Source organism: Carlito syrichta, unplaced genomic scaffold (genome assembly GCF_000164805.1).
Source record: "Carlito syrichta isolate Samal-C Ts95f unplaced genomic scaffold, Tarsius_syrichta-2.0.1 Scaffold314820, whole genome shotgun sequence".
Taxonomy (NCBI): domain Eukaryota; kingdom Metazoa; phylum Chordata; class Mammalia; order Primates; family Tarsiidae; genus Carlito; species Carlito syrichta.
The window spans coordinates 8,932-21,000 of NW_007258916.1; the positions used below are offsets into that span (position 1 = coordinate 8,932).

Here is a 12,069-nt window from a genome sequence, read left to right on the forward strand (position 1 = left end):
CTCCTGCCTTTACAGTGGAAGTAACATAAAACCACAGAACATGTAAAAATGTTTTCCTTACATAGACATATTCCTATTTATGATTTGCTATGCTACCTTTAACAATTAATGAGTAATATTGTTGCATGTGATAGACTGGCCTTGACTTTCTCTTGGGGCCACCACTTACCCTCTTTTCCAGTCTCTCCCCTGCCTCCTCCTCTTCTCTTCCCACTGTGCAGCAGACAGGTGGAAATGGCAATCTGCTTGCCATTCCATGCCCATCCCGAGCCTATACTCCCCCACTTCACATAGACTGTGCAGTTCCCCATCATCCTGTAAGACCAGCTTCCAGGGCCTCCGGTACCTTCTGCAGGGGTTGTCAGCATTATGACCAGAGTCGGTCTCTTCTGCCACTTCCTGCCCTGAGATTTCATTCACTAATATGCTGTTTGTTTATAAGTCAGTATTTATAACTAGAATAAGAGCAACTCTGCTGACAGTGGTGGGAAACTATGGGGGGGAGGGGAAGGGAGATGGGATTAATGGTAGTAAGTATCTGTCTGGGGATGGGGAGACACCTCTTATCAATAAGGGTGCCTGAATGAAGCATATTTGTATACCTAACCCTTAACTGTACCCCACAATATCATAATAAAAAATATTGATTAAAAAAAAGAGTAACTCTGGGATTGCATCTGTCTCATTAATTTCGGTATCATCTGCACGACATCTGCCACTGAAAAGATATTTGTTGTTTCTCATCTCACTGACTTAGGAGAAAGTCTAGATCTGATAGATTCTGGCTTTGTTTCAGGTCTTTCTGTCTGAGTGGAAGGAGCACAAAGTTGCTGTCTCACGGCTCACCAGTCTGGAGATGAAAGATGATTTCCTCCATGGACTGCAGATGCTGAAATCTCTACAAAGCAAACATGTTGTCACACTGCTTGGCTACTGTGAAGAGGACAGCACAATTCTTACTGAGTATCACCCTTTAGGTTCCTTGGGCAACCTGGGAGAAACACTAAACTTTTTGAAGTACCGGAATGTGAACACGTGGCAGCACAGGCTGCGCCTGGCCATGGACTACGTCAGCATCATTAACTTCCTGCACCACAGCCCCCTGGGCACGCTGGTCATGTGCGACTCCAGTGAACTGCCCAAGGCGCTGTCCCAGTATCTGCTAACGAGCAACTTCAGCATCGTGGCAAATGACTTGGACGCTTTGCCCCTGGTGAACCGCAGCTCTGGGATGCTGGTGAAGTGTGGCCACAGGGAACTGCATGGGGACTTTGTGGCTCCAGAGCAACTGTGGCCCTATGGAGAGGACGTACCTTTTCGTGACGATCTCATGCCCCCATACGACGAGAAGATCGACATCTGGAAGATTCCAGACATCTCCAGTTTCCTTCTAGGGCATGTTGAGGGGAGTGATATGGTTCGATTCCATTTGTTTGATATTCATAAGGCATGTAAAAGCCAGACACCTGCAGAAAGACCCACTGCTCAGGACATTCTGGACACTTATCAGAAGGTCTTGCACTCACTCAGGGATACTGTGACATCTCAGACAAGAGAAATGCTATAAAACCAGTCAGTCACTGCAGGATGGAACTTAAGGGTGTAATAGGAGTAACAGTAGTGCTACTCTGATGGTGGAGTTTTCTTGTCTGAGTCCATTTCATTGTTTTACTGTGTATCCATGCATTTCTTTCTCTACATTCATATGCACATTTGAGATGTTCTGCTTCTCCTGGCAACCTGGGTGGAAGTTACTAAGTAGGAGTAAACCAGGCCTGATTTAAATCTGTCTCCCCTACCTTTTTTTTTTTTTTGAGTCAGATTCTCACTCTGTCACCCAGGCTGGAGTGCAGTGGCACGCTCACGGCTGCCACAGCCTCGATCTTCTGGGCTCAGGCAATCCTTCCACCTCAGCCTTCCAAGTATCTGGGACTATAGGCTGCACCACCATGCCCAGCTAATTTTTTTAAGTTTATTGTATAGATGAGGTCTCACCAAGTTGCCCAGACTGGTCTTGAACTCATGGGCTCAGGTATTCCTCTCACCTTGGCCTCCCAAAGTCCTGGAATTATAGGCGTGAACCACCACTTGGGCCTGACTTCCCCTTTCTTTTATTCTTTTTTTTTTTTTTGAGGTGGAGTCTCACTCTGTCGCCCAGACTGGAGTGCAGTCTGCAGCCTCGACCTGCTGGGCTCCGGCGATCCTTCCGCCTCAGCCTTCCAAGTAACCAGAATTACAGGCATGCGCTACCAAACCTGGCTGATTTTTTGATTTATTGTAGAGATGAGGTCTCGCTTCCCAGGCGGGTCTCGAACCCGTGGGCTCAGGCAATCCACTCACCTCAGCCTCCCAAAGGTGCGGGATTACAGGCTGAGCCACGGAGCCGGTTGACTTCCCCTTTCTAATGCTGATTAATTCCTGGTGAATATGCAGAAAAGCAGTGAGCCTAGCCTGTATTTGAAGGAAGTAACAAAAATGTAGCCACAAAGAGACTGCCCCACCCTAGTAACTGAGTTTATAAACTTGTATGCCATCTATATAGAGAAGATTTTTAAATGATGGTGTATGGAAAAAATATATAGTACTTCAAAGATCATTTTCTCTCCTAATTTTTAAAATGTAGGGCTCCAATCAAAAGGATGGACACTACCAAATTATTGGTGAGAATGTAGAGAAATTGGAACTTTCTTTTTTATTTTATTTTTGATTATAAAGATGTGTGGTACAATTCAGGGTTAGGTATACAGACATTGATTATGCAGGTACCCTTGTTGATGAGGTGTGGCACTCCCTCCCCTAGCAGTTTCCCTCAACTGCCAATCCCACTCCCAGTCCCCTGACAGTTTCCCACTACTGCCAATCCCATTCTTATAGTATTATCATTGTTCAAGGTCCGCTTATGAGTGAGAATATATGTTACTCTGTTCTTTGTTTCTGTGATAGATCACTGAGTATGATCGACTCTAAATCCATCCAAGTTGCTGCAAAGCCCATATGTTTGTCCTTCTTTATGGCTGCATAATATTCCATTGTGTATATGTACCATATTTTTTTAATCCAGTACAGCTTCAATGGGCAACATGGTTGGTTCCATGTTTTTGCTGTTGTGAATATAGCTGCAACAAACATACGTGTGCAGGTATCTTTCTTGTAGAATGATTTGAGTTCCTCCGGGTATATTCCCAATAGAGGAATTGCTGGGTCATATGGAAGGTCAATTTCTAGTTCTTTCAGAAACTGTCACATTGTCTTCCAAAGAGATTGCACTAGTTTACATTCCCACCAGCAGTGTAGAAGTGTTCCTTTTTCTCTGTATCCTCGCCAGCATCTGTTGTTGTTGAGAAATTGGAACTTTCATACACTGCTTGTGGGAACGTATAATTGTACAACCACTTAGGAAAACAGTCTGGCAGTTACTCAAAAAGTTAAAAATAGAGTTAACATATGATCCAGCAATTGTCCCTCATGTATAACCAAGAGAACTGAAAACAAATGTCCACACAAAACATATGTCCACATTGTATATACGTGTTCATGGTAGCATTACTCATAATAGGCAAATGGTAAAGATAACCCAAATGTTTTTATCAACCAATGAATAGATGAACAAAATGTGGGATTCATCCTTAAAAAGGGTGATACATGAAGTGCTGATGCATGCTACAACATGGATGAACCTTGAAAACATGCTAAGTGAAAGAAGCTAATCACAAAAGATTACATATTATACAATTCCTTTCATATAAAATGTCCAGAATGGGAAGATCCATAGAAATAGGTTAGTGTTTGCTAGGGCCTGGCAGGGCTTTGAGGTTGAGGGATGGGAAGTGACTACAGATGGGTACAGGGTTTCTTTTTGGTATGATAAGAATGTTCTGAAATTATATAACGGTAATGGTTGTATAACTGTGATTACAAGTACAGTCAAATTGTATAAAAAGGAAAAAATTTGTGGTATGTGAATTATATCTTAATAAAACATTTAAAAAAAAATTCTGCCACTAGGCTGTGTTCCTTAAACTTGATATTAGAGTTATTATGTGGAGTTTCTGTTTTGGCATTGTCCTATTCATGTTAGAATTCTGGTTTTAGGGTTTTTCTTAGCATTTGGATTTTGCATTGGATCAAAATGGTCAGTTTGAAACTAATTTGTTTTTAAATATTGACAACACAGCTAAAATCAACAGCACAGTGCAGGGGAGAGGACACTACCAGAATCAGAAGACTTGAGTTATTATAATCCCAGCTCTGTTGCCAATTGTGTGGCCTCACACGGAGCAAATTTCTAAAGGAGAAAGTTAATAGAAGTAATGTCTGAGGTTTGCTGTGCCTCTCTGAGGCTTTATGATGCCAGAACCAGACAACAAATGGGATCTTTGCCTGTCAGGGTTCAATCTGCAACTTGTGCTGAGACGTAATTCAGTACCTGCAGGACTGCAAGCATCAGATGTTACTCTGTTCAGAACCTAGGTTGAGAATTCACTGCTCACATAACTTGCTGCCTCACGTACAGCAGAAACATCATTGAATGAGACAGTGAGCTGAGCCATTCTTTGTGCTGCCAAGCTCCCGGTGCTCCCTCACTGCCTGCCTTACTCCAAGTGTTTAAAAAAGTCATCAATGTATGGTTTGTTTTGTTTTTTTGAGAGTCTCACTCTGTCACCCAGGCTGGAGGGCAGTGGCACAACCTACTGGACTCAGGCGATCCTTCCTCCTCAGTCTTCCAAGTACGCTGGAACTACAGGCATGCGCCATCATGCCTGGCTAATTTTTTGATTTATTGTAGAGATGAGGTTTCACCAAGTTGCCCAGGCTAGTCTCAAGCCCATGGACTCAGGCAATCCTTTCATCTCGGCCTCCCAAAGTGCTGGGATTATAGGCAGGAGCCATTATGACCAGCCCAATGTATGGTTTTTAGTGTGCTTTCTCATTTCATGTGATGCTTTAAACACTTCAAGTATCTGGGAACCTCTGATGATTGTTAATCATTCAGCAGAGGCAAATACCTGGCAGTTTGTAAAGTGGGGCACGTGTAGGGACGGCAGTGGGGTAGGGGATTGTCTCCGCAGCTTTCCTTAGAAAGGTCCTTCATATATTCCCCATATGTTTTAAAAATAAACTGGGCTTGGCCGGGCTTGGTGGCTCAGCCTGTAATGCCAGCACTTTGGGAGGCCGAGGCAAGTGGATTGCCCAAGCCCGCGGGTTCGAGACCCGCCTGGGCAACTTGACGAGACCTCATCTCTACAATAAATCAAAAACTAGCCAGGCGTGGTAGCGCGCGCCTGTAGTTCTACCAACTTGGAAGGCTGAGGCGGAAGGATCGCCGGAGCCCAGCAGGTCAAGGCTGCGGTGGCTGTGAGCATGCCACTGTACTCCAGTCTGGGTGACAGAGTGAGACTCCAACTCAAAAATAAAATAAAATAAAATAAATAAACTGGGTTCATTTTTAGTAACCACTATTGTCATAGGAACTTTGACCACTTAAGAGTAATTTTTGACTCAAGTCTGTAATCCCAGCACTTTGGGAGGCCGAGGTGAAAGGATTAGGCCTTCAGCAGGTCACTCCAATTGATGTTCCACAGTGGGCTTTTTCAGGAGTATTTAGATTACTTAAGGACTGGTAACTACAGAGTTGTGTCAGGATTCTTTCCATCACTACCGGGCAATATAGTTCTAATTTTTTTTTTTGAGTTGGAGTCTCACTCTGTCGCCCAGACTGGAGTGCAGTGGCCGCTCCCTGCCACTGCAGCCTCCACCTGCTGGGCTCCGGCAATCCTTCTGCCTCAGCCTTCCGAGTAGCAGGAATTACAGGCGCGCGCTACCACGCCCGGCTAATTTTTTTGATTTATTGTAGAGATGAGGTCTCGCCTGCCCAGGCGGGTCTCGAACCCGCGGGCTCAGGCAATCCACTCACCTCAGCCTCCCAAAGGTGCGGGATTACAGGCTGAGCCACTGAGCCCGGCTAGTTCTAATTTTTAAGTGAGGTGAATATAGTACCTTGATCATAAAATGTAGGCATCTAATATGTATTATAATCCACATTAAACAATGCTTTATTCTTTAAAACTAAGTACATTGACTTTTTTTGTAGATTATTTAAAATTTCTAGAGGGACACAGCAGAGTCCTATCATACCCTTAGAAAGCAAGACTGTTGGTTTTATCATGTTTATCTAGTTAAACATGAGAGATGGAACATATACATTTCTCCCTTCTGAAACAAATTAAAATGTCAATAAAGAAATAAACAGGTGTAAACCATAAGGACAAAAAAACATCGAGGGAAATAAACAGTAAAAAGAAAACTCAACAAAATTTTGCAATATGTAAAGTAGATGGAGTAATGTGGCCAGGCAAAGAAAACAAACTTCCTGAGTCAGGGAAGGCCACCAAGGAGCAACACCATCTGTGCCTCAGGACCCTGGCTAGGCTCTGAAGTTAGAGACACCAAGTTCCTTGGCAGGTGGGAGTAAGAAAGGCACTCAAAGTCATAAGAGTTGACTGAAATTTGCTATAAGGACCAGCAGAGCATCTTCCTTGTCAAAACTACACTGGGAATTATAAAGGAGAGAATGCTTTAAAAATTCAGAGTGATAATTATTTCAGCCTGCAACTCTCTGTGTCAAATTTTCAACCAAGATGTAGCAAAACAAAGATTCTTAAACCTTTTTTTTTTTAGCGTCACAGTTGGAGTCTCACTCTGTAACCCAGGCTGGAGTGCAGAGGCACACTCACGGCCACCGTGATCTGCTGGGCTCAGGCAATCCTTCCGCCTCAGTCTTCCAAGTAGATGGAACCACAAGTGTGTGCCACCATGCTCGGCTACTTTTTTTATTTATTGTAGAGATGATGTCTCACCAAGCTGCCCAGGCTGTGTGTTGTTGTTGTTGCTGTTCTTCTTCTTCTTCTCCTTCTCTTTCTCCACCTCCTCCTCTTCCTCCTCCTTCTTCTTCTCCTCCTTCTCCTCCTCCTCCTCCTCCTCCTTCTTTTCTTCTTCTTTTTTTTGAGTTGGAGTCTCACTCTGTCACCCAGACTGGAGTGCAGTGGCCGCTCCTGGCGACCGCAGCCTCGACCTGCTGGGCTCCGGTGATCCTTCCGCCTCAGTCTTCCAGGTAGCTGGAACTACAGGCGTGCGCTACCACGCCCGGTTATTTTTTGATTTATTGTAGAGATGAGGTCTCGTCAAGTTGCCCAGGCGGGTCTTGAACCCGCGGGCTCAGGCAGTCTACTCACCTCGGCCTCCCCAAGTGCTGTGATTACAGGCTGAGCCACCGAGCCCAGCCTCTTCTTCTTTTAAGAGATGGCTTCTTTCTATGTCATCCAACTGGCTTTGAACTCCTGGCTCAAACAACCCTGCTGCCTTAGCCTCCTGAGTGCATGCTACTGCACCTGCTGACTGTTAAAACTTCCAAATTAAAAATAATTATAGATTCACAAGAAGTTGCAAAAATAGTACAAAGAATTTCCCTAACAAAGACATTTTTTTGCCCAGCACTATTAGAAAGCTATCTGACAAAATGAAGCCGTAAACTAAGAAAGAGGAAGATAAACATTCAGGAAACAAGGGAACCTGCACAGAAGAGAGCAGAGGTAGTTCTCAGAGTGATGTGGAAAGAGTCTCAGGACCATAACCAAGTGGATGATTATTCTGGATGGGAGCAGGGGTGCTGGAAGCCTCAACAGGAATGTCTCCAAGAAAAAATGGAAGTGGAAAATTGCCTGAAAGGTTTGATAGTACGTACAGGACTTTTACAATTATGTTGAAAGGTAAGGAAAGACTTAATGCCAGGAAAAAGGATACCATTTGCTGCTCTCTCCAAAAACTCCCAAAAGCTGTACAAAAATGGAATATAATCTTGATATACTTTTTGGCTCAGCTGGGAGTGAGGCAGGGGCCCTTCTGAAAATGCAGGAGTAAGAAAAGGGAAAATAAGTTACTTCCTGCTTCTTTGTGCTACCTCTTTTGAGGGCTTTTACTTTGGTGGACTACATGTTTAAACTTTTGGCAGGAACCAATCAGAATAGTAATCCTGTAAACCAATCAACAAATAGGACATGTAAATGAGAAGATTATGAAAAACCAATCAATGTATGACAAGTAGGGCTAACTGTAGCCCCAAGTTATGAAGTATCCCATCAAATGTATAATACCAAAAAATGTTGCCTTGTAAGGGAGACAGGGGGGTTACAATGTAAAAAGGTATATAATGCAATGCCCTGATGTATTCAGGGCTCAACCTTGGGATGTGAATCCACTGAGCCAATGCTGGCATGAATAAATGCTGTTTCCTGGCAAAGAAGCTTCGGTGTCCTGTCTCTCTCTGCAAAAGATTCTTGTGACATTTCTGGTGCCTAGGCCGGGAAACGAGAGGTGGAGACGGTGTTTCTTGTTGCTGGGATGCTGGAGGAGGTGACCTTGCCTGGCGCCAGCAGACCATCTGATCCATAGAGGACTAGCCCTCCTGGTGTGCCAGGGCAAGGACCCCAGGAGCACAAAGGAACCTGGTGAGGCCCACAAACCAACCAGGAGAGCACAGCCCATTAGACTGGTAAGAACCTAGATTCGGTTTGGTAGGCCTGCCCCTAAGAGGCAGAAGGGGAGTCTGATCACCTCCCAGAGTTGCCCGAGTAGTCCCACAGGAGGATGAAACTGTAACTCTAAGGCACTGGGCGGTGGTTTGGAGATGTGTGAATGCGAGTGAATGAGATGTCACCTGGTGGTGAAGCAAGTGCAGGAGTCTTGATTTGGTTCTGCTGGTGACCTTCACATGGCTAAACAGCGGGAGTAGATTCTGTAGTGGAATCAAAATCTGGTTAGGGGCTTATACCCACTTGCCTATTGCCAGAAGGCGCCTGAAGTGCCCCCACGAGGGGTATGGCTGGAGACGGATGAAGCGTGTGTCCAACCCTTCTCCCTTCCCATTCTTTTCCATCTTGTGTGTGATTGTTGTCTTTTAGTGGGTGGAAATGGGCGGCATACAGAGCAAGCTTACCCCCTCTAGAGTGTATGGTAAAGAATTTCAAAAAGGGCTAATCAGGGGATTATGGTATCAAGTTAACTCCCAAAAAACTCCGGCCACTCTGTGAAGTAGATTGGCTCTCCAAGGGTTCACTGGACAAATAACTAGTTAGTAAGGTGGTTAGGGTCATTGTAGGGGATCCAGGCCATCCTGACCAATTTCCTTACATTGACTGTTGGTGAGCTGTAGTTCTCTCCTGACCACCCTGGATAAAAGTCTGTCTAGAAGAAAACTATAAAATCATGCTGGCCCAAATAACAGCTCCCTCAAAATACCAACAAGAATCAAGAAAGCCTGTTCTACCTGAGGAACCTGAGGAAAACTCCCCATCTTATGTGCCACTGTACCCCTCACTGCTGCCTGTATCCCCTGCACTTGCCACAGCTGGGGCCACGCCAGGGGCTGGACACACCCCAGAATCTATCCCTTCCCCAAAGGCACCTGAAACACCCCTGAAAGCAGCTATTCCAGAGCTGCCAGTGTTAACCCCATATACACCGGTAGGAAGGGGACAGGGAAATTGTGCTGACAGCTCCCCTCCCTGAGAATGTCAAGAGACTTTACAACTACCATTAGGAGAAACCAGGGGGCCCCTGTAATACAGTCCAGATGGTCACATCCAAGGGGGGCAACGTACTTTCATATATCAACCCTTTACCACCACTGATCTCCTGAATTGGAAACACCACAACCCTTCATATACTGAGAAGTCTCAGGCCATGATTAATCTAATGAAGTCCATCATCCAGAGCCACAAGTCCACTTGGACCGATTACCACCAGTTTCTCTTAACTTTGCTTAACACTGAAGAATGCCACCAGATTACAGAGGCTGCTTTAAAGTGATTAAAGGAGTACGCCCCTGCAGGGACAATGAAAGCTCAGGCCTATGCCCAGAATCAGTTCTCCGAGGAAAATCCCCAATGGGACCCTAATGATGGCCATGAATTTTGAAGGCTTGAGCACTATTAAGAAACCATTTTGGGTGGTATGTGAGAAGGAGGGAACAGGGCCATGAACATGAGCAAAACCTCAGAGGTGCTCCAAGGACCCGAAGAAACCCCAAGCCAGTTTTATGAGAGGCTATGTGAGGCATTCTGCCTCTACTCTCCCTTCAACCCAGAGGAAGCTGAAAATCAGTAATTAATGTGGCCCTTGTCAGTCAGGCTCAGGGAGACATCTGGTGCAAGTTACAAAAAATTAGAGGGCTTTACTGGGATGGATGCTAGCCAGCTGATAGAGGTTGTGTCAAAGGTATTTGTCAGTTGGGACCAAGAGGTCTAGAGGGAAGCAGACCAGAAAATGAAAAAGAAGGTAGACCTGCTTGCTGCTCCCTTGGCAGAGTGACATACCTGGGGAGCCACGCCATCAGGATGAGGCCAAGGATGAGGCCAGGGTTGAGGCCAGCAGAGGGGCCAGCAAAATGGGCCACCCCACCCAGTGATGAGATTAGGGTGAAACAAATGTGTGCACTGTTTCCAAGTAGGGTACTGGAAAAATGAAGATTTTAGTCCAGCTCCCCAGGGGAGTGGAAGAGGCCAGGTGGTTCAGGGACAATACTGGCTTGCACCCTGACCACATGTGGCCCCTGACAATAATTTTGTTGGCCTACCCTCAATGGAGAATTTGGGGAAGACTAGGACAGACCAGGCTCCATTTTGCTAGCCTATGGTCCGAATGACTGTGGGAGACTGGCCCCTTGACATTATGGTAGATACCAGGGCAGAGCATTCTGTAGCAACCTGGCTGGTGGGTTCCCTCTCACCAAGACAAGCCACTATTGTGGGAGCCACAGGTAGCCAGGCTCGCTGTCCCTTTCTATAGCCCCGGTGATGTACTCTAGGGGGATATGAAGTGGTTCATGAATTCCTGTACCTTCTAGACCGTCCAGTGGCTTTAATGGCTTGGGACCTCTTGGGAAAGTTACAGGGCAAGATAACTTTCCACTCTGATAGCCAGGCAGCTTTAACTTTAAAAAACCCAGAGGCAAAAATTATGACTCTCATGGTTCCCCAGGGAGATGAATGATGATTTTATAGTCTCATAGAAATGCCCCAACAGGAACCTGAGCTTCCCTTCAAGGTGCCTGAGGTATGGGCTGAGGATAATCCCCTGGACTGGTCCGTAACATAGCCTCAGTAATGGTGGAGCTAAAGCCAAGGCCGGATCCATCCATCAGAAACAGCATTTTATCCCTCTCAAGGCACAGTTGGAATTCAAAAACATCTGGAGAAACTTTTAAAATACAGGCTCTTCCAGCCCTGTCAGTCGCCTTGGAACACACCATTACTACCTGTTCAGAAACGGAACAGATGACTACTAGCTGGTTCAAGACTTACAGGTAGCAAACCAAGCCACCGTTACTTTACACCCAGTTGTCCCCAACCCCTATACTCTCCTAGTCTTATCTCCGCTGAGGCCACCTTCTTTACTTGCTAAGACCTCAAGGATGCTTTCTTTTGTATTCAATTGGTTCCTAGAGTCAGCTGATTTTCGCTTTTCAGTGGGAATATCCCAAAAACGGCAACATAGGTCAATTAACTTGGACTAGACTGCCACAGGGGTTCAAAAACTCCCCAACCATTTTCAACACAGCATTAGTGTCAGACTTAAAGGTCTTCCCAGTGGACCAGTACAGCTGTACACTGCACCAATATGTGGATGATCTGCTGCTGGCTGGGCAAACATGGGAGAACTGTATGGAAGGAACACAGCAGCTCCTCATCCTCTTATGGAAAGCTGTCAACAACGTTTCAAAGAAAGAGGCCCAAATCTGCCAAGAGAAGGCAAAATACTTGGCTTCCATTTATCCCAGGGGTAGTATCAACTCAGCCCGGAGAGAAACAAGCCATCTGCTCCATTCCAGTTCTGACTACCAGATGCCAGGTTCGTGAATTTCTGGAGGCTGAAGGGTTCTTCAGGATTTGGATACCTAACTTCTCAATACTGGCAACACCCCTCTATAAGGCCACAAAGGGGGGAGAACAAGAGCCTATGTTATGGGAACAAGTGCAACAAAAGGCCTTTGAGAAAATTAAGCAAGTCCTTATT

General features: G+C 45.4%; 1 protein-coding gene across 1 annotated transcript; it reads left to right on the forward strand.

The window, feature by feature from the left end:
* Positions 1-796: 796 nt before the first annotated feature.
* LOC103274594 (protein O-mannose kinase) lies at positions 797-1,586 on the forward strand (the record flags this gene model as incomplete). The annotated part of the gene is made up of 1 exon (XM_008072031.2): positions 797-1,586. A coding segment is annotated over one exon (771 nt), but the record flags the coding sequence as incomplete, so codon positions are not given.
* Between the last annotated feature and the right edge of the window lie 10,483 nt (positions 1,587-12,069).